At 39.0% G+C, this 22,276-nt stretch overlaps 1 protein-coding gene across 6 annotated transcripts in view; it reads right to left on the bottom strand.

The window, feature by feature from the left end:
* The window catches only part of LOC128738177 (phosphatase Herzog), a 126,904-nt gene extending 108,940 nt beyond the window's left edge, over positions 1-17,964 (bottom strand). The window contains exons 1-2 of one of the 6 annotated variants that reach the window (XM_053833103.1): positions 17,756-17,964; positions 16,227-16,739 (exon numbers count right to left, since the gene is read on the bottom strand). In XM_053833103.1, coding sequence (XP_053689078.1) covers positions 16,227-16,305 — 79 coding nt within the window. In that variant the 5' untranslated portion in view covers positions 16,306-16,739; positions 17,756-17,964. Of the gene's footprint in view, positions 1-16,226; positions 17,293-17,755 lie in introns of those variants that run through there. The other 5 variants (XM_053833104.1, XM_053833108.1, XM_053833105.1 and 2 more) reach the window with 5 other exon arrangements.
* Positions 17,965-22,276: the final 4,312 nt, after the last annotated feature.

Raw genomic sequence — 22,276 nt, 5'->3', positions numbered from 1 at the left:
TAAAATTCACGAAATAGATCTCAGCTCACTTTGATTGATCGCGAATGAGAGGCAACAAACTAAAATATTAGGGAATAACTAATTTTGGATTGTGTCATAAAAATCGCTGATATTTTTCATAATTTGTGTTGGATAAGACGGGAATAGGCAATTACTACGAAGCAGCAACATACCCTATGTACTAAAAAAATTGGCAAATTTTGAGTTTACAAAAAAAATCTCTTTAAACTATATTTGTAATGAAAAATTGTCTTATTTTAAACCATTCTAAAGGTTCTTGTACCTTGGCTATGATGCATCTGCAATGAAATATATCGAAAGCAAGAACTTTTAGTAAGATTTTGACATGCATCGGAACAACATACTAATAACTGAAAACAACATATTTGGTCACTCTGTTTACGTAAAATTTATAACAAAGACCAGCAAGCAATTCACGATAGAGCAATGCCGAATGCAGAGTGTGATATGCACTGCGTATCTGAGCAGGATCAGGGCATTCGGTATCAAGTGACTTTAGAATGAGTTTATTCATGCTCAATTCTATACGAACCCCATAAAAGCACTCATGACAGTGCAGAGTCCTTCTTATAGTTGAATGTACTGCCCAGGTAACCAATAAGCATTAGTATAAGCAGTAAATCAATCGGTTATTAGCATCCCTGGCGTTTTATACTGCAGATTACTGTTTATCAGCCTTCTGACTGCATAACTGTTGTAAATTGGCATCCACAATGCTATTTAAATTCTTCTTGTCGGTAACCAGCTGGAAATAGGCATTGTCAGCACTATGAGAAGGCTAGCAGTAAAGTAGCCGCTTATTTTACCAAAATAGCATTTAAGTAGCATTTAGGGTAACTTAAATGCTTATTGGCTTGCATTTAAATTGCATTTAAAATGCATATTGGTTACCTGGGCGGTCAACCTTGCCAGGGATGGCTGTAATTGGAGAGAGTACTGGCATTGAGAAACAATGTGAGTAAAGTAGGTAGCATTGAAGGAAGGGTAAACCCCACTACACGCAAGCACGCATAAAATTTAATAAGCATCTTGCTCATTTAATAGTGATTATTGCAAAAAAATGCAGTGCATGTTATACAGTAAACACCCGGGCGATATCAAAATAGATCAACGATACTGGTCGCAGTGATGAATCCATACAGGAAAAAAATACAGTAAAAATAATCGTTAAACGAACAATTTGACCTTTAACATCCTCAGCATTAGTATGGTGTTGGATGACTTTGTTACGTTGCCATCATAAAGACGTAAAAACAGCGATAGATCCAACTTTAATGCGAATCGTATGGATGCATGGGATGACTTGCCTTTCACTATCGACAAAAGGATAATGTAAGAAACCACTGTTTAAATATTTACATGTTCATGCATGAAACTCACTTGTTGGAAAAAACCTGATTTAATCCACCTATTGGTGAAAGGAACCTTTGTTATACGGTCTTACTTGCTATTTGAGATAGAAATCGACACGTCTTCGGAACATAATTCATCTATTAGTTAACGTTGCATCGTGGGTTGGTTTGCATAAAAATTTTGGGAATTGAATAAGCTTACAAAATTTGAACAAAATAGAAGCACTTACAAGTTTTGATAGTTATTTTTCTCATGAAATTGCTGAGTAAGTTGTTACTAATGTGGGTAAGTGCAAGTAAAAGTAAGTTGTAAGAAGAAATATTATTCTTTAACATCCACATTGCGTAGTAATGGTCTAGTTTATAGGTTTTTGAACTATGCATAACTATGCTTCAATAAAGTTTTCTTTAAAAAATTTCATCAATTTTTATTAACCTTCGGTTACTCAAGCTGTTGTATTCTGAACAACACGTGTAGGTTTTTGAATGCTATATTTACCAATCGTTGTTTGACTAACGTATATTCTTCAATAAACTTGTTATGAGCAAAAATGTCTGAATTATTCAATGCAATAATACTTTAAATTGTTAGGAAAATAGATCAGCATAAACCGACAGCACAGAAACGAAGCAAGCAGCATGTGAGGTGTACCGCTATTGGCCCCAACTGGATTTTTTCACGTTACTTCATATGGAAAAATGGTGTCTGTATGTAGCAAAACTATCAGCAAATGTAAAATGTTTAAAATGCATCCGTCTGTTGCTAGTCAAGTAATTCTGAGTCGAAATTAGAGTATTCTTTATAATCAAAATTCTACAGTTCCTGAACAAGCAAACATAGAGGTATACTATATTTAGAAGGTTACAGTCTTCAGCAAAATTTCTTGTAATAATAGGCTCTAAAACTTTGCAGAACACGTCAATGTGTTATATTGAAACTGAAGAAAAATATTTTTTTTTCACTTTTAGGGGGATTAATCAAAATTTAAATTCTACCAGATGATAGAGCATACAATTTCAAGAAACTCTCCCAAATGTTCGGTAAATTTAAAACCAAGTTTTCCTAGTCAAAACTAGTGCGCACATTTTCTTTGGTTTTGGGCTATTGTGCGCGCGAGCAACTGTGTTGCAAAAGTTGGCGCGAGCGTTCGAGGATTAATATCTCTTGACCGGTAAAACCAATCCTTATGAAATTTTGCATACATATTCGTAGTGTCAAAACCTCTCGTTTGATATTAAAATAATTGAAATTAAGTAAATTATCTTGGTTAAAATCATTGTAAATTATTGTTAATTTTGGTGTGGTGTATGCGACTGCTCATAACTTTCAAATTAAACGTCCAATCCAAAAACCATTCAATAGTGATCTATCCGGCTATATTACCTGCCAAATAAAACTAATAGCGCATAAATCGGCTTGGCCATCTCTGAGAAACAGGCGATCATTTGAACCTTATCAAAAATGGTTTTTTAAGGCTAACTTTTAAACTGCTTGTCCATTTTCAATAAAACTTGGTAAAAAGTTTAGTAACAGCAAGAGCTTTCGTTTGGTACTAAGATCGTTAAAATTGGTTGCGTAGTTCAGGAGAAACGCGTGTCACGTAGTTTTCACATTTTTGCTTATAACTTTTAAACGAAACGTCGGACTGCAAAGCAATTCAATAGTGATATACTAGACAATAATACCTTTCAAACAAAAGTAAAAGCGATCAAATCGGTTCAGCCATCTTCGAGAAACAGGCGATAGAAAATGAGCTGCACATACACACATACACACATACACACATACACACATACACACACACACACACACAGACATTGCTCAGTTCGTCGAGCTCTATCGATTGGTATATGTGATTCGGCCCTACGGGCCTCGGATCAATTTCGTGTTTTTCGACCAATTTCTAAACCTTTGTTATATAGTATAACAAAGGTAAAACATTAAATTTGCATTTTGCATTAAAATAGAGGGCTGTGCAACCGTACCTAGAGTGATCAAGAACTGCTTAAAATCTATAATCTAATCTAAATCTATAAAACTAATTTCTAACACACAAGGCCAATTCACATGTTCCACTCATTGTATAGTTACCTATAATTTTTTCACCATGTAGAAGTAACCGTGTGCTCTCTGTAAACTTCATCACAGCGTTTATTTTTTTATAAAAGAACCCAAACTAAACTCGTTCACTTTTCACCTTTCCGATGCTCGTGAGTCACCCGCTTCACTGTGTAGTAAATTATCATATCGAATCAATTTCTGCTCACTAGCACCAGCCGCCCCTTTCGGCGCACATTTCAACCAGCAATTGAATTAAGGAGGAAATGATTCAGATGCTTCATCTCCAGAATTCATCTCGGAATAAATTTAACGTTTACGTTCTTCGCTTCATAATTCGATAACGACCTGTTCGTTTCGACGAATGAATAATAGTGAATTTCTAGAAGTTTTCCCATTTCTTCATGCAGGAAAGAAAATAGTTAACAGTGACGCGTAATCTCTCTACATACACTAACACACTCATGCCGAACGCTTGTGCGTTACTGATGCTCGTACAAGTAAATCAGATTTGTCTTCTTTGCATAACAACAACAACAGCAACAATGGTACAAAAAGTAGTACAATGTCAGGGCTATGCAAATCGAATTAGCCGGCGGAAAATAATTGGCAGGAAAAATAACAAATCACAAACCAGCCCCGGCAGTGCGACAAGGCCTTCGGTTTTTAGAGTGCGTTGTCAAAAATTTTCACTCGTTTGAGGAGTTACCACCGATAAAATGAAAATATATTTTAGTGTTTCTCGTAAAAATCTACCCAAAACCTTTCTCTGACAGTTGTGATGCAAATCAATTGTGCAATTATGTGCTATTTATGTACTTTGAAGCTTGAAGATGGTTTCAACTCATCCCTAGTGAATTTTCATAAATCAATCACAGTTATAAGTGTTAACTTGTTACACTTTGATGCTAAAAATAGTTAAATCATATGAAACAGTATGTCATAAATGATAGTAATATGTAGTTGAAAGTAGTAAAAGAGAAATCATGGCTAATGAAACTGGTGTTAAAAAACAAAAAAAAGAAAGATGTAATGTGTCAAAATATTCGTTTAAATAAAATTGATCAACCCTAATGGAACTTGAGTGTATAGTTCCATATATCAAGTAAGTAACAGTGAGTGATACAACAATTAAAATTATTAACTGGGTTTGGATTTGGTTTCAAAATCTCTGTGCCTCAAGCGATATAATTCGAGCGAAAATTAGCTAGGAAGAGAAAAAAGATGAAGAGCGAAAGAGATATGAAAGTAGAAGATAGAAATGAAACGTAGATAGTTGGAGAGAGGAGAATGAAAGACAGATGGAGCCTAAAAAAAGTTGAGAGAGAGAGAATAACGAAGCGCAGAAGTGACTAAAGAAGATGAGAATGGGAGAGTGAGTAAAGAAGAGCAGAATGGAACAGGTAGAGAAGAACGAGAGAGAGAGAGAGAGAGAGAGAGAGAGAGAGAGAGAGAGAGAGAGAGAGAGAGAGAGAGAGAGAGAGAGAGAGAACAACACTTTATTTAAATTTTTCATAATTTCTTCTCAGCGACACTATAATCGCTGTTTAAAGACAGATAATCGAGTCGGCAGCTGTCGAAGGTCAAGACTCTCTAGAGACAAACCAAGACGCTGCCAATGCCATTAAGAAATTAAAGCGTCGGAAGCGCTAGTCCTAGAGTACATTAATGCCAGATTTGGCCAGACTTTTTTGCGTACAGTATTTCTATTTTTTTCCAGTTCCAACTAAGATGGCTAATTGTTCAAAGCAAATTGATTCGTACCGCACCACATACGCTGCGAATATCTCTTCGGGTGCTAAGTGGTGCTCTGCGCCGGGTATCTCTGGTTTTGCTCTCGGACCGTCTGTATGACTTCACCTAACCTCTTATCTTAAGTCCGTGTGTTGATTTCTCTTTGCCCGCAGTTCGTTATCGCGAAGCTCACTTGACGGCTGTTGACAGTAAAGTAGGCAGGCAGGTACCTGGTAGGCTGCAATGTTAAAGATGAGTCACGATGATTGAAATCACTCACTTTTCAACCTGCTACTAAGCTGATAGACTGAGATGCGAGATAGAAGCGATTCGTCCATTTTTTTTTGTGAAGATTCAGGGTTGTCTTTTTTACTCAGTGTTTTGTGCAGGCCATCATCACCCGTCTCGGGTGCCTGTAATTCGGTCTCCGATGTGTCATAAAGGGATTCGATTCGGTTGATAAAGCTTCTAAATGGCTAATCGATAAAGTCCGCAGTGTCAATGCTGCTGATATGTGAGTCATCATTCGTGTTCATAATTATAAGCATAAAAGTCGTTTTAAAAAAACTCAGCGCTTTACGATTTTATTAGAATTGCTATAAATTATGGCCTGGACAAAATAAGGAGCTGACAGTATAAAAGTTTTTGTGGTTAACTTGTCCCACTGCATTTTATGTTGAATGATTTTCATTTCGAAAAGATTTTTAAGAAAATACATCATATCAAAAATAGGTATCACAAAAATATTTAGATTCACATTAATCGCTAAAAGATAGCATCACGCGTTATTGTTATTACTTCGCATCGAAAGTTAGATTTTCAATCTTCGAATTATCCAAACATGAAGAATCACCAACAATTTCTTGGCAATTTTATTTCGGTTCGAGATTTCAACGTTTTGAATGTTAACTTTATGACGTAAGAAGATAAAGCTCTTTCAGAAGAAAGCCTTTAAGCTCTAAGCACAGTCAAACAGACATAACTCTTGGAAGAAAAATCAACTAAAATTATCGTACCACACATTTAGCCTGAACACTAGCACCATCTATGATCAACATTCCCAAATATCAAACAGCAACAGGAGTATCCCTCGAAATAGCAAGTATTTTTTATGGGGAATTCTTCTTTCGTCAAAAAGCGCCACTTTGACCAAAACGGAGACATTCCCAACTAAGCCCAAATTCGAAATGACGGTTTAATCGGCACGAAGAATGGAAAACGAGTGTTATGTCTGTTTGTCTGTGCTCTAAGGTTTAACAAAAGACTACTTTTTTGAGCAATAAACTGCATCTAAGCAGAATTTAAATATTTAAACCTTCGATTTGCCCTTTTAGGAAGAAAAACTGAATGGATTACACTACCGCATCGCATTTTTGACGAATTCAAAGAGAGCACACCGCCAATGCAATCTTCATCACAATGCATTATTAGCCAAATTCATTGCCTTGTTTCGACTTCCAGGATTTCAACAGAATGCTATTTATTTATTTATTTATTAAGTCGACATCAACAGACTATAGTCCCAATGATAGATAAGTAGCTTAATCTAATAACAATCACAGTCAAGAAATTACAATTACAAACACTAACAATTTTCTTAGTCGTCATTTGTGGGAAAAAAAACATGGAAAGGTTACGACGGACCGTTTCACGTGACAAATTAAAATCAAAAGCGAATGCAACCCGATGGAAAACTCGCTGTATACCAGCAGGGATGGCACGATCACTTTGACTTTATTCACATTCATTTGACAGTACCGTCTCAGCCAAGCAAAATTTAACAAGCACCGTAAACTTTTGTGTTTACAGCAATACTTTATTCAGAAAAGTTGTAGATAATAACTAGTTCTTCAATCGTCCCATACACAACTTTTTGAAATTCTGCATGACTGAGACGGTACTGTCAAATGAATGTGAATTAAGTCAAAGTGATTGTGCCATCCCTACATACCAGTCAATGGGCTGTTTCGTCCGTAGTTGGTGCGTTGAAAAGGTACCATCAGCATTGAGTTGTTCCGCAGTGCCCTGGGACGCACGTTTAGAATAGACGCCGCAAGAATAGCAGGATAATCAATTCTTCCCTGCAACGTGTCGACAGCAAACAGAGCTCTTGCGATGTTCCTCCGTGTCTGTAGTGTCTCCAAGTGTATTAATCGGCATCGACTTTCATAACTCGGCAACTGGAACGGATTTCGCCATGGTAGACGACGAAGAGCAAAGCGTAAGAAGCGGCGTTGAACTGATTCATTTCAATCCTTTGCATCCCGTTTTGGTAATATGGATGCCAAACAACGGAACCGTACTCAAGAGTCTAACGGACGAGTGCACAGTATAATGCCTTGAGGCAATATACGTCAGTGAAGCTCTTAGCGATGCGGAAGACGAATCCCAATGTTCTAGATGCCTTGTCCACAATGTAAGAAATATGCCATTTAAACGATAACTGGCTATCTAAAATAACGCCGAGATCCTTTATCTGGTCGACACGTCGGATTTCTGTAGCGCGTAGCTTGTAGTTGAAAATGACGAGTTCTCTGATACGGGCAAAAGAAATAATGAAACACTTCTCAGGATTGACGAGCATGCAGTTCAGATTGCACCAATTCGTAAAAGTGTCAAGCTCTTGTCGAAGACAAATTGCATCGTCCTTGGAACGTATCTTCAAGTACATCTTCAAATCATCGGCGAAGGATAAACGGGGACCTCTGAGTACATAGTTGACATCATTGAAGTACAATAGGAAGATTAACGGTCCCAAATGGCTACCTTGTGGGATTCCAGATGAGGCCGCAAACGCATTTGATTGAAAACCTGCAACTGTCGCAATCAGTTGGCGAGCTACGAGGTCAAGCGAGCGAGGTCAAGTCAAGCGACTCGGTTCTACGGAGGCTTCAATCAATTGGGCACTCAGCTCCTTTGAACCAATGAAGTCTCCGGACCCGGATGGCATACTTCCCATCTTCTTACAAAAAGCGGACCTCTTTCGTGCCAGTTTTACGTTGGGACATGTCCCGGCAAACTGGCGGAAGGTCAGGGTGGTGTTCATACCTAAGGCAGGCAAAAAAGATAAAACTATGCCAAAAGCTTTCAGACCAATTAGTCTGACATCAACACTTCTCAAGTTGATGGAAAAAATCACGGATAATCCGTAGCGAGTTTCTAAAGAACTCTCCTTTACATGGAGGATCAACATGCTTATAGTGACGCTAATTGAGAAGTCGCTTCATTACCAAGAGACGGCACTTGTGCTTTTCTTGACATTGAAGGTGCACACGGCTCTCCTTAATAAAGGAACTGATCAGCCGACAATGAGTTGGATTGAAGCAATGCTGTCAAGCATGGAAATCACAGCTTCATTGGGAGATACGTCGATCATAATCTCAGCGATCAAAGGATGTCCTCAAGGAGGAGTTCTCTCCCCCTTGCTTTGGTCACTGGTGGTCGACGCACTCTTGCGCAAGCTATCACAGCAAGGCTATGAGGTCATTGCGTACGCCGACGACGTGGTATTCATTGTCAGAGGTAAATTTGACGCAGTGCTGTCCAGTCGTATGCAAGGAGCTCTAAACTCCTCAATTAATATAAACCCCTCCAAAATAATCGTGATACCATTTACTAGGCGGAGGAGGCATACTTTTACTCCCCCTACACTGAATGGAATCAGACTAATCTTCAGCAATGAAGTTAAACATCTGGGTATTATTTTAGATCATAAACTGAACTGGACCGCTCACCTAGACTATGCTGTCAAGAAAGCAACAACAGCCATCTGGGCATGCAGTTCACTGTTTGGCAAAACCTGGGGACTGAAACCTCAACTAGCCCTTTGGTCATACACTACTATTGCACGGCCTAGGCTAACTTATGTCGCTCTTGTATGGTGGCCAAAGGTAAATTAGGTGACAGCGCAGACCAAGCTAATCAAAGTTCAACGCCTGGCATGTTTGTCAGTGACCAGCGCCATGCGCATTACACCAACTGCAGCCATGGAGGCAATGTTATGCTTGCTACCTTTACATCTTCGTGTGAAGAACGAAGCCGAACTCGGTGCACTAAGGATGCAGAGGCGTCGTAACATACTTGAGGGCGATCAAATTGGTCACCTTCGCGTAGTACTAAGGGAGGTCAAACTATCACCCCTAGTAACGACAATCTCTGACAGGATGGAGGTACGACCTAACATGGATGGAGCAATGGAGGGCCTGTTCTTCCATCCGGTACCATCGGCTTCTGTACAGATGGATCAAAAATTGAGACTTTCACAGGTTCTGAAGTCTACGGACCCGGAATAAAGAAAGCCCTTCCACTGGGCAAATGACCCACCGTGTTCCAAGCACAAGTATATGCAATATACATCTGCGCCATGATATGTCTAAAACGAAAGTATAGGTATGCTAAAATCGGAATCTTCACGGACAGCCAGACTGCACTACTGGCTTTCAAGTCCACCAAATGTGCATCCAAATTAGTTTGGGATGGCAGCACAACCTTGAGGGAGCTCTCCCACCAAACCAAAGTTTCATTATTCTGGATGCCTGGACACTGCGGAATCAAAAGCAATGAGCCTGCCGATAGCCTAGCGAGACAAGGATCTACTCATCAGTTCATTGGCCCCGAACCGTTTCTGGGCACCTCCATATCCGCTGTCAAAAGCGAATTACTGACCTGGGAAAAGCTAGAAATAGCATCCAGTTGGTATAAAGCGCAAGGCTGTAGACAAGCTAAACAGTTTATCTACCCAGACCCTGCAGTGGTTAACAAACCACTTACCTTAACGCGTAAGGAACTGCGCACAATCACGGGACTCCTCACCGGACATTGTCCCACTCTTTGCTATTTAAAGAGAATTGGCAAGGTCTCAACCGATATTTGCTGCTTTTGCAATTTAGAACTAGAAGTTCAGCGCACTTGCTCTGCTCCTGTAGAGCTCTTGCGTCTTCCAGGTTCAGTTGGAATATATCCTAAGTTCAGCCCTTTTTTCAGTCTTTAACATGCGAAGCTCGCGGGTCACCCAGGGCTTGCTGTTTGACGAATATACTACCTTGGGTACGTGACGATCGATTGCGTGCACAATTATGTGCGAAAAAATCATGGCGGTTTCTACAGTAGGAGGAAGAGGCACAATTTGTGTGTCTAAAATATAACCCACACCAGACACGTCGCTACATTAATAAGGGGGGTTGCGCAGTCTCCTTTTGTCCAGCGCCTCTATGGTGCAAAGGTACACGGGTACCAGCGAGCCACACGCCCTGGCGGGTGTTGTGGGTTAAAATCCGGTTATAATCTCCGGAGTGATTCGCGATAAGGGCGCAACTAACAAAGTGTGAACAATGAGAAATATCACTGTGATAATTTGCCAGTACATTTTCAAGTCATAATTTAAATAAAAGTTACAAAAATCAAGTTTAAAGACATAAATTGGTGTAGAATAAATCAATCTTATAATTTCAAAACAATACTGCATAAAATTTGTGCATTCAAGCTCAAAATCTAAGTTTTATAGTTGAACCCCTTGGAATGAGCCTCAAAGCATTTTGACAATGAGATTCGCCCAGCCCTGTTTCGCCTTGTTTTGATTTTTTTTTTATTTAGTTTCGCCTGTTTACGCCTGTGCTTTGAAAACAACGCAGTTTCGCTGTTTACTATCGCCTGTTTACAACACGATTTGCAAAAAGCCTGTCACTTCATAACAATGCGAGGGACTAAACTGCAAATTGTGTTTTGTTTTGATTAAACACTTCTATCGCCCATCAATAAAAACTTGTTTTAAATAATTCTAACGAAACAGAAGGAAGGATTCTTGCCAAGGATATAATCAGTCTTTTTAAGGCTGATGGTGTAATAAAACGATTTATTTACAATTTGCCAGTTGAGCCCCAATCGCGAATCACTCCGGATCTCTCATTATAGCTTGGTTCGACCCATGCACCTTCCAGCATTGGACAAAAGGTAGGAGTCACAACGACAATTTGTTAAGAATAGCTCCCAATTACCCCACCCCCCCCTTCCTTTCCACTCTTTCCCCTCCATTCCCAAAATTTTCATTACTTTCCCATACCGTCCCTCCATCAATTGTAGAACCATCGTTTCAAAAAAATATTAATATTAATGCCTGACCGCATTTCAAGCTCAAGGACTAAAAACACAAGTTTGGTTAATATTTTTATTGCCGTAGAACTACGTCTTACCGCAGGGAGTCAAAAACTTACTTGCATCAGCCGAATAGTTTGAGGTGTACTTTTTAAACATAAAATGGTTGCAATCGTGGAAAAATCGTTGATTAATGATACTTAGTCCATTCCTACCGCATTTACATTCAATTTTTTCTTAGTATTTTTTCTTAAATTTTCTTAGTTTTATTCAGGAAAAGTATATTCCGATTTTTTTTTTACTAAATTGTTTACGAAAATTCCTTTCTTGGGTTTTATTGTCAACAACAATGTTTGTTCTACGACGTCTACGATGAAAAAAGCGATTTCCGAGAAAATCGGAAAATTTCCCTTGAGATGTTGTGGGAAAATAATATACTTAGAATTTTTTTAAAATTACCTTCTTTTATCCACTATGCCCGTGTACAAAGTTTTAGGAAATTCGAAGACCCTTCGATCCCAATGCTCAATTCATACATTTGAACTGTTCCAAACACAGACGAGTGATCTACTCTTAAATACACAACCATCGAATTTGAGCAAATTTTTTAACTTCAACCGCATTTTTCTTCTATCGACCGCTGCTTTTAGTTTGCGATAAATGCTAAATTTAGATTGACCGTAAAGAAGTGTGCTCCTAAAACAATAATGTTGTTCCTTTTGGCCACTCGCTCTTTATTGGAGTGAGCCGACCAGATCGCCAAAAAAAAAACTTTCAGACTGCAGAAAAATGTAATGTTGGGAACAAGCGCAGGTACTTTCCGTTCATTTTTTCACGACCATTTATCATGTTTTTTTTGCTATGACGGTTGGTTGTGGTGTGGTGGACAAAACGACACAAGACGACCCCGCAGAATCTTGTTTGTCAGGTGTCGCGAACGCGATATCGCACGGCAATCAGTGTTAATGGCTTTTATGGACAGACAGAGGCACGTCACACACCCCGCCGTCGTTGTTGGCAGAGATTCAAGGTTTGAATTTTAACTAGCCCGCGCTGACATTCGGTTTCTCCAAATCGGTGTTCGCGTGTAGGTACGTACCAATTTTGGTTTGACCGATAAAAAAAGCGAAACAATCACATGCTATCGTCTCCCGTCAACTCATCGTCGGTTCGGTTCGGTTCGGTCGCTTTGGTGCATGAGCTCAGGTGCTGCTGAATTGTTAGATAGGTATAAAGTGGATAAAAGCTGCAAGAACAAAACGAAAGGCTCGCTGCATAACTGTATTCGATGGCACTTGAGCGCTTGGAACCACACCTTCTCGCGCCCTGGCAGTGTTGCTAGAGCCGACGCAACTTGTTTTACAGATCAAACTGTATTCTAAAATTAACCATTTTCAAATAAAAAAAATCATTCGACTGAACAAAAATGATTTTTTCCAGTTGTCTTGCGAGGACTGACGGAATAAAGGCGAAACAGGTGCTTCTCGCCGGGTCAGCAGCACCTCGCTCCGACGTTCGTAATCTTCGAGTCCATCATCGTTTTTATCTTCTTCGAAAGTTGTTCAGTGAAGCACCAACTAAGTCAAATCGTTCAGAGTTGTACGTATACGAAGTGAGACAGAGAAACGAAACTGAAACCACTTCATGCGCTTTCTTTTCAGTTTTGCGAATCAACCGAATCCACCCTCCTGGTCTGACTGAACGAACGTCGATTGCCCACCCGGCATAGTAGGAAGACGTGTAGATTTTTTTTCGCTAGACTGAGGTTTTCCACCCGGAAATACTCGAATGGAAAACCGCAGTAGGTAGGAATGCTTACGAAACTTTCGAATTTCAATTTGACCCCCAGTACTACTGTCAGCCAGGTGAAAAAAAATCCGCTCTTCAACAGTGCCAGTTCTTTTAAACTGTTTCCTGTACGGGATGGTGGATGGAAGGTGTAGGGGGTGGAGTCGAGACAGTCGGCATAAATATAAATAAGCCGCCTCAACGTAGCTGTGTGTCGACGTCCGTGAAATGCTGTCTGTTTTCCACTCGAATGTACACATACTACAAGCCAATCAAATTTCGGGTTTCTGTACTTTTATTTATCCTATCTATACAAAGGAAAATATCTCTAGCTGCATGCGTGTATGTCTGGCACGAACTCGCGGCAATAAACAGATAAAAACTGGACTGCCAGAGTGCCAGAGTAACTCGTACCGATGAATTTGTGCAACCGCCGAGCGATCGGTCCAAACCCCGTACTGGTGTTGGTGAAACTCAACCACGCGAGATGGGCGCAGCAAAATTACTGTAGTAGTGTGTATTCTGTATCGAATAGTAATTTGCTCTACCGCTGCCGCTGTTCTCTTATTACTTCACTGCAGAAATATTTACACTGTTCCGATTGAAATCAAGTTGGAAATCGGCCGCTGCTCCTTCTCACCGCCGCCCTACCTGCCCAGCCCAGCCCCGCACACCTTTTCTGCTTGGAATCAAACCGGAATGCACAACCACATCCTCTCTGCAGCAACCCTTCCACTTTCAGGTTAACTTCCTATTACGTGGTGGTGCTGCTGCTGCTGCTGTTGCTCCTGATCAGCGATGTAGTTTCCATTCCACCCGAGCAGCTGAGTTAAAATTCCCGCTGCTATCACACCGAATAAGGGTCAATTATGAATAAACTAGCTAATGCCATTGTGTTGAGTGATTCGATTGGTACAGGTTTACGCGCTGGAATTTGCAGCACAAATGAATGCCGCGCTATACAGACAGAGATTACTAAACTGCAGTCAGCGCTAAAAAAAATTTCAAGGTGTACGTGCTCACGGGATGTACGAAAGGGTGACGCAGGACTGACTGTATGTGATTCTTCATTCGTTGTTAAATTTTAACAGAGGCGTTTTTGATAAAAGATATATTAAGCACTTGGTTTTAATCACAATTCCTTTGAGCTTTGAAAAGTTTGCGTAAAATCTAAAGTTATATCAGCTATTCTACGAAAAAAAATCATTTTTATAATAAAAAAAAACTCCAGCAAAATCCAAAAACATTGAATTTACATCTCTTTGTATTGAGAAAAGTAGGACAGAATGTCCTTCATTCTGACGTAACTGCTAGAAAAAGACACGTACTGTGAACAAAACATCCCACCACTGGAATCCGTATAAAATACCTTTACTTTCAATGTTAAAAGCTTGAATCCAGTGCAGCAAGCCTTCGAAATTCAGACATATTTTTCAAAAAAAAAAAAAAAAATTTAGCTTTGAATGATAGAGTTCCAGAAGTTTGTTTCGCACGATTGCAATTGATTTTACGAGTATTTTGAAATAGTTCATGAATAAAGTTTTTTTTCCGTAATATTTTTTTAAACGGTAGTTCATTTACAATTGATGAAAGGGCGGAAGGCGAAATTATTGAAAAATTTTTATAGTGGAAGGAAAAGAGCGGATAGGTGCATGGGTCGAACCAAGCTATAAGCTGAGATTATAACCAAATTCGAACCCACAACACCCGCCAGGGCATATGGCTAGCTGGTACCTTTGAACCATAGAGGCGCTGACAAAAGGAGACTGCACAACCCCCTTTTTAAGCTAGCGACATATCCGTAAACTCCACCATCTGGTGCGTTGGGCTATTTATAGACTTAAATTGTGCTTCTTCCTCCGTCTACTATAGAAACCACTGACCGAGAAGTTTAATCCTACTTGTTTTTACTGGCAGGACAACACTATGCAGGCCCTTGCGACCTATAAGGTACTGCGCGTGACGCTGTTCGTCTGTCAGCGTGTTAGCCGCGATTCTCAGCGCAGGTTTTCGGGAAAAGGCTCCGTTCCTATGGAATAGACCAACCTTTTTCCATAGTTATAACGTGTGCTACTTTAACCTACTCTTGCAGCGTATTTAATACTCTTCAATACTCCTCGTAATTTATTGCATGGACCTTTACCATGGTGCTGCTGTAGTTAGCAGGATCGTTGTTCAGGCGCCAGCGCAAGAAAGGTCAAATTCTTAAGGACGTTTATACCCATGGCTTTGTTTTGCTTTTGCTTGTTCCATCTGAGAAAAAGTAGATCTTTTCTAGACTAGACATTCCTGGCCGCCAAAAAATCCCTGACTATTCTTTTCATAGCAACTTCACCTATATGGCCAGTATGAGCCGATTTCATAGCATTTTCTCGAAGCACTGAGGGGAATAAAATTCTGTTATCTTTAAATATTAACCAGTCAAGAAAGTGTAAATTTTTCGTCATTCGTCATTTTCCCAACATTTCTTTCTTTAAAAAGTTATACTTTTGAACCACTAAACCAATTTAAAAAATTTTGATACCAAACAAAAGGTATTTTAATCAGTCTGCCAGAAAAAGTATAGGACTGAAGCTTAAAGCTCTTCTATGACTGCAAACGCATTGAAAATAGTTATTTTTCTGAGTTTTCGTTGTTGGTAGATCGCATCTATTAGCATCCCTGGCGTTTTATACTGCAGGTTGCTGTTTATCAGCCTTTTGACTGCATAATTGTTGTAAATTAGCATTCACAATTCTGTTTAAATTCTTCGTGTCGGTAACTAGCTGCAAATAAGCATTGTCAGCACTATAAGAGGGCTAGCAGTAAAGTAGCCACATATTTTGCCAAAATAGCGTTTAAGAGGGCAACTTAAATGCATATTGTATTTAATTGCATTAGAAATGCTTGTTGGTTACCTGGGTTGTGACTCAACGATATAGAGACGATTAAATTTAAATGTTATAGAATTTTAAACGTTTTATTCCAAAGTTCGAGTCCGTTTTCACAAAGGGCTACTCAGTATAGTAGACAAAGACTTAGTCCTACGTCAAGATTAAATGATTTTTCTTCTTCTGCGATACCCGAGGCGTCAGACAAGACAAAACAAATTTGAAATTTCTCTTCCGCTGTAGAGTCCGGAAGTGCGTCAGTCAACCTTCTCCATAAAAAGACCCTCCTCCTTAACTCGCTAGCATGTTTACCTTTTTCACCTGGATAGCTGCTGTTGAGTTGCTGCTCGTCATCGCGCGAAACCTGCGTAATGATGGATGTTGCGTCCATTTAAACATTGGCTTTTGGACGCACCCCTCCGGAAATTGGTTGTACTTCGCTGCTGGTCCGCACACTGCAGTGGGTTGTTTTTGTCGTGGTTGCCCTTGGTTATTCGGAGAAGACCCCGTTGCCCTGTCCGCCAATCCGTGGTAGCAACCGAGCGTTCACTACTGGTTTACCGGAAAACGGCACACTTCACGTATGCCGCCAGAGCCTTCCAGTGATTTTATCTGTCTTGCCAACCTATTGTTGACATCGGCTTTCTTCGCTGTTATTTATGCACTCTCTCTCTCTACTTTTCGAAGCCAAATCAGCTCACACATAACACAAAAAACTACGCAATTTGATTGAAAAGGAAAACTTTCAGGCCACTATACACTGCTTCACAACAGGAAAATCCGAAAAGAAATTTAAAATAAAACACATAAGTACAGAGTAAACGCCTAGGTAAAAACGAACCAAATTCCAATCACAAGAGTACCGAATAAAAACGCAAACCGCAAAAGAAATCCACTTTTTGCTTCTTCGTCGTACTCCAAAGTATATTTTTCTTATTTTTCGCTCATTCGCTTTTGTCGTTGATTTGGTGCACACACACTGCACAATGCACTACACACACAACGGACCGATAAATTTCGAATTTCACAAAAAAAAATTACACTCGCTGCAAACTGAAACGTGCACTTTAACCAGTCGTAGGATATTTTCCGAAATTTTCGTCTTCGAAACACCGGAAAATCCGATGGCAACGGGCCACCAATTAGTCTTAAAGGGACAAAAATCTTTTACAGACTATTCACGCAATTCCGTACGAGAAACACAAAAAATACGTCTCACTTCGTCGAAAGATGGCCTCTGTCAATCAACACAACACAGTCAGTCGGTGAGTGAACCAACCGTAGCCAGTCCGCAACCAGTCATCGTCGTTCGGTGCTGCAGTTGCTAGTAGTTGTCAACTTCGTAAAATACTCGCTCGCTACGTTCGCTACAAGCAACGCCGAGAACTTGTTGTGGATTGCGTGTCTACACGCATACATATACTTGAAGCCTGCCGTCACATCAGCGTTTACAACACCAGTGTTGCCACTAGCATGATGTTTGACTCATTTCAACGATTTCGAGTTTTTTTTGCAAAGGTCCTTTTTATTTAAAATTATTTATGTTTCCGTACGTAAATCACAAATCGTTTCTTTTATTACAATTTAATTCACGGTTTATTTCAATTCCGAAAAAATAAAATGTCTTATGCTAGCAAAAGTTAAAAATTTCAGAGAAATAAGAGGAACAGCCGCATAGTTCCTGATGTGAACTTTCACCCTAATGGCAACCCAGTCCCCAGTTCAACCGGCCTGGTTGGCACGGGCGAAAGTGGAGACGTGAAAAATCAACAAAAATCGTAAAAATCCCGTGTCACTTTTATTTCACCGCAGTATTTACTGACGGTACTGATATAAATCACCTTCACGAGATCTGCCTGATAGGGCAATTATCAGGAGCTGGATGGAAAAATGTTATGTTCCATTTACACACCCACCGAAGCTATATCACTCGAATGTATCACCCGCACGATATATCAAAATCAATCACTCGAAAGTGGAAGCGAACGGAGAAACTCACTCGATTCCGACCGAACTGTATCTTTCCGATCTTTCCTGCTGAATGGCCAAAACAGGAATCACACACAGCGAGTAGCGACGATAGTTGGTAAGCAGTCAAAAATAAATGAAACGAACCCAATATTTAATTTTCTTTTCCGCTAGCACAACGACACCGGTGGCAGGTTCATAAAACTTGAACCCATTCAGCTGCTGATCCCAAAATTAGACAAGTATATAGGGTAACGGTGTCTTTTTCGGGCAATGCGATTGGTTACTAATGATTACAGCACTCGTTTGCTAATTGCACGAATGAGGCGATGCGAATATGCGATTAGCGAATTTCGTTTTTTAATTGCACGATGATTGCCAATATTTATTTTAAAACGTGATGCGTTATCACTGTAAAGAACTCTTCGCATGCATTCACATGTACGCTAAATTTTGGGATAAACATTTAAATTTTTACAAACGAACTAAAACTAAACCCTTGATTAATATGTGTTCAATTAGCCAATGTTCGCGGGCCGGGATCAAGCCGATTCCCCTCGTATAACCAACCAGAGTAGAGAGCCAAAATCAGCCTACGATCAGCCAATGACCTCGTATTCATTTAGCCTCTAATGCAAGCGAGCCACTTAAGCGCATAGGTTGTTGTAGAGCGCTTTGAAGAACGATACCGGTCGAATAGAATATTAGCACGGGATGTAACGTAGGAATAATTTGGGGCTCTTTATCATCTAGCGTTACCGTGATTAAATTGAATCTAACAAATAGTTTAAATCCATTTTGAAGACTCACCAGCATAAAATAATTGATAACTTCTTGTCTTGTGTATATAAATGAAAAAATGGCTACTGTGCTAAAAATGTTCCCCGGAGGGAGTTTGGCCACAGGTATCGTCTCAATTCAACGGCATGGCTCCAGCATGTATGACGGGTAATATGCACATTAAACAGGTTGCCATTACCGCGTTAAACCTCTTCGACACACAAAAGCAATAAAATTGCATTTTTCTCAATTTCATGTTCGTGGCATATTAGCCAATTTCTCATTTATTGGCAGAGAAGCAACAGGGCGCCCCTCCCAACTAAAGTTGAAGCTGTCTGTACATGTATTGGTGTAGGAAAAGATGTGTGCGAGCGTGGCAATTCGCGTAGACGGCATTAATCGATCTCTTGCACACGCATAGAACTTCCCATTGGAGAGTACGGGTGAAAATTTGCCATAATGTTGCGATCTCTCGCGTTCTTTAAATAATTCCCATTCTGCTTCACCCCTACAGTAAACTTTTGGATGTGACAGCAGCTTACGTTAGTCAACGCGAATGCATTGCATACGTGTTTGTGTACATCCAAATTTTGATTTGCACACATTAGTATGTGTTAGTTCAACTTTAACTCGGCAGACAGCATTGCTGTTACTTTCTCTCGACTTCTGGCAGAGTTACCAGTCTTCTTGATGGAATGTTTTTGGTTCAAGTCAAAGTTCTAGAGATTCGAACCTAGAAAACGACAAAAAAGTCAGATATATTTAATGTATCCAGCTTTCCATGAGCGATAATGGCGGAATAATCTTTTGACATTCATTGCAGCGTCGAGTTTGCCCTGACGGAGTTACCATTTCGCGAAATTTTTAACTTTTTGGTTAAAATTTGACAGTTCGATGGTTTTCCGAAAATAACTCTGCTCGGGAGCATGGTTAGTTTTAACCAAGTTCTGAGAGCCAATGAGATATGCACAGGTGAGGAAGAGAGCTTCGACAAGTTTCACTGATTTTTCGTTAGATTTTTTTACATTGGTATGGATGCTCATCGCATTATAAATTTGTTCAAACAACTCGGGTTAAAATGAGATGAATTTTATCTATCGAATAAAAGCAAATGAACATCAAAAATTCCTCCGATTTTAACTCGGACAGAAAAAACAATATTTTCATCCTCACCTTATATGCTCTCATTGAGCAAAAAAACTATCAATCCCTCAAATATGAAATGGTTCACATTCTGAACTGATTTTAACCACTCAAGGAGAAATAACCATCGAACTATCAAATTTTAACCAAAAAGTTGAAAATTTCGCGAAATGGTTCAAAGCCTATGGAAACATTCATGATTGTTTGTTGTTCGAGTGTAAAAATGCAAACATTGTTTCAATTTGCAGATCAGCTGAGATGGAACATAACTGAACGGATTCAAACTTTTGTAGTGGTTTGCCATGATTTCCTAAAAGGCGGCTCAGGATACTTTTTACAATCCTGATGCGAATCAAACATTCGAGTGCACTCAGAGGCAAACCACAGACGTAACACTGAAGCCTCATTCCATCGTCAATAAAAACGATCATTTCAAAGTTTTGCTTAACCCAGGTAACCAATAAGCATTTCCAATGCAATTTAAAAGCAAGCCATAAAGCATTTAAGTTGCCTTAAATGCTACTTAAATGCTATTTTGGCAAAATATGCGGCTACTTTACTGCTAGCCCTCTTATAGTGCTGACAATGCTTATTTGCAGCTTGTTACCAACAAGAAGAATTTAAAAAGAATTGTGGATGCCAATTTACAACAGTTATGCAGTCAAAAAGCTGATTAACAACAACCTGCGGTATAAAACGCCAGGGATGCTAATAAACGACTGATTTACTGCTTATTTTAATGCTTATTGGTTACCTGGGAAGCCAAGACTCAAACAACAGTCGCTGCGTGAGAACGTCGCTCGCCTGCGCTGGCGCTGATGTCAGATATTATACAAGTAAATTAATAGCATTGCTAAATTTATAGCAACCTACTCTGCGTAGCGCGAAGACTGCACCAGGTGATGCTAGAGTTTTTCCCAAGTTTTAGGGGTGTCAATGAAACGATGTTTTGTTAGAAAATTTGTTCGAAGTGTTACGTCTATTAGTCTGTGGGCAAACATTAAGTTCATATTGCTCTAGCCGTTGCCAAATTCGCTCTCAGCGTCTCGTCTTGATAAGAAACTTTCCGTTGCGTGTTTGACCATTCTCTCTGAAATCTCCGAAAACTGCGAAGCCACAATCCATAAAACTTCTTATCCGCTCAATTATGTTCCTCTTCAGCAGATCTGCAAAATTAAACAATGTTTACATTTTTACACTTGAACAACGCTAGATGGACACTAAAGCCCCATGTGTCATATTTGAGTAAACTTTAAGCACAGACAAACAGACATAACACTCGTTTTCCATTCATCGTACACTCATAAAAAAAGAAACGTTGAAGCTATAAGGAAAGTTCTATAGAATGATGCAATGGAAAATACGCTTTACATTGAATATGTGTCAAACATGCAGAGTATTATCTGTATCACATACAAACCAATTGTGACGGACTCATGACACACAACTATATAACAGATAACTCATAAGTGTTATACATTATACATTTATTATTCATCATAATGTCCTTTATGTGTGAAACATTCAACGTATGGCTGGCGTTACATATATTCGACCCATGATGGACTCATGACACCTATGTGTACCACACATAACTCATTAGTGTTTCCATTTTATATCTTTTATATTACATCATACCAATTTTAAAACGCCGGTGTTAATAGATTTAATGAATTAACAGAGTTAAAACATTACAGTACTGCGCATAGAAGCTAATGACAAAATTGTTATAAGATCTATAGGTAAAAACTATTGAATTCTCCGATAGAAAAGTATTGAAAATAATGCTTGATGCATGATAATGAATGTGATATTACACTTAAGAGTTGAAAATGCATGTTTACACGTATTTGAACTGTAGTATTATTTTTACGACTTATGATATTACAATCCAGTTGATCCAGTCACGTAAATTCCGAAATTCGCATAAAAAGTAAAGTAGTGTATTAAAATTGCTAAGCTATGCTAAAATTACTATTTATTTTTTTAAAATATCTAATAGTTTTAGTGAACTTATTAACTATTTTCATTTTCAATGAACTAGTTTATTCATAATTTTTTCATCGATCTCTTTAACTTATCTTTTTTTTATCGTATTCTCACCTAATGTGTTGTAATTGTTTATAAAACTGTATTGCTTCGATTTATTACAAGTTTTGCATTAATGTTTACATAATTTTATTTATATAATAATTTTAACATTATATTACATTATAACGTTGTATTAGGAATTCATTGTGGAGAAATTCACCTTTCTTTTAAAGTAATTTACATTGTTTATTCTATGAATTTCTGTAGGTGGACCATCGAAGTAACTTATTCCAAAAATATGAAAAGAATTAACTTTGTCTTTGAGCTTGTAACACAAAAAATGCTCATCATATTCTCCTAATTCCCAAGCCTGGCATAAAATATAAATATCCTGGTTTACTTTAAGCAAACTTATGATCTCATATGGATTCATGCTCAGT

This window comes from Sabethes cyaneus, chromosome 2 (genome assembly GCF_943734655.1).
Source record: "Sabethes cyaneus chromosome 2, idSabCyanKW18_F2, whole genome shotgun sequence".
NCBI lineage: Eukaryota > Metazoa > Arthropoda > Insecta > Diptera > Culicidae > Sabethes > Sabethes cyaneus.
The sequence above is the reverse complement of the archived record's forward strand: the minus strand, read 5'-3'. Positions and strand labels throughout refer to the sequence as shown.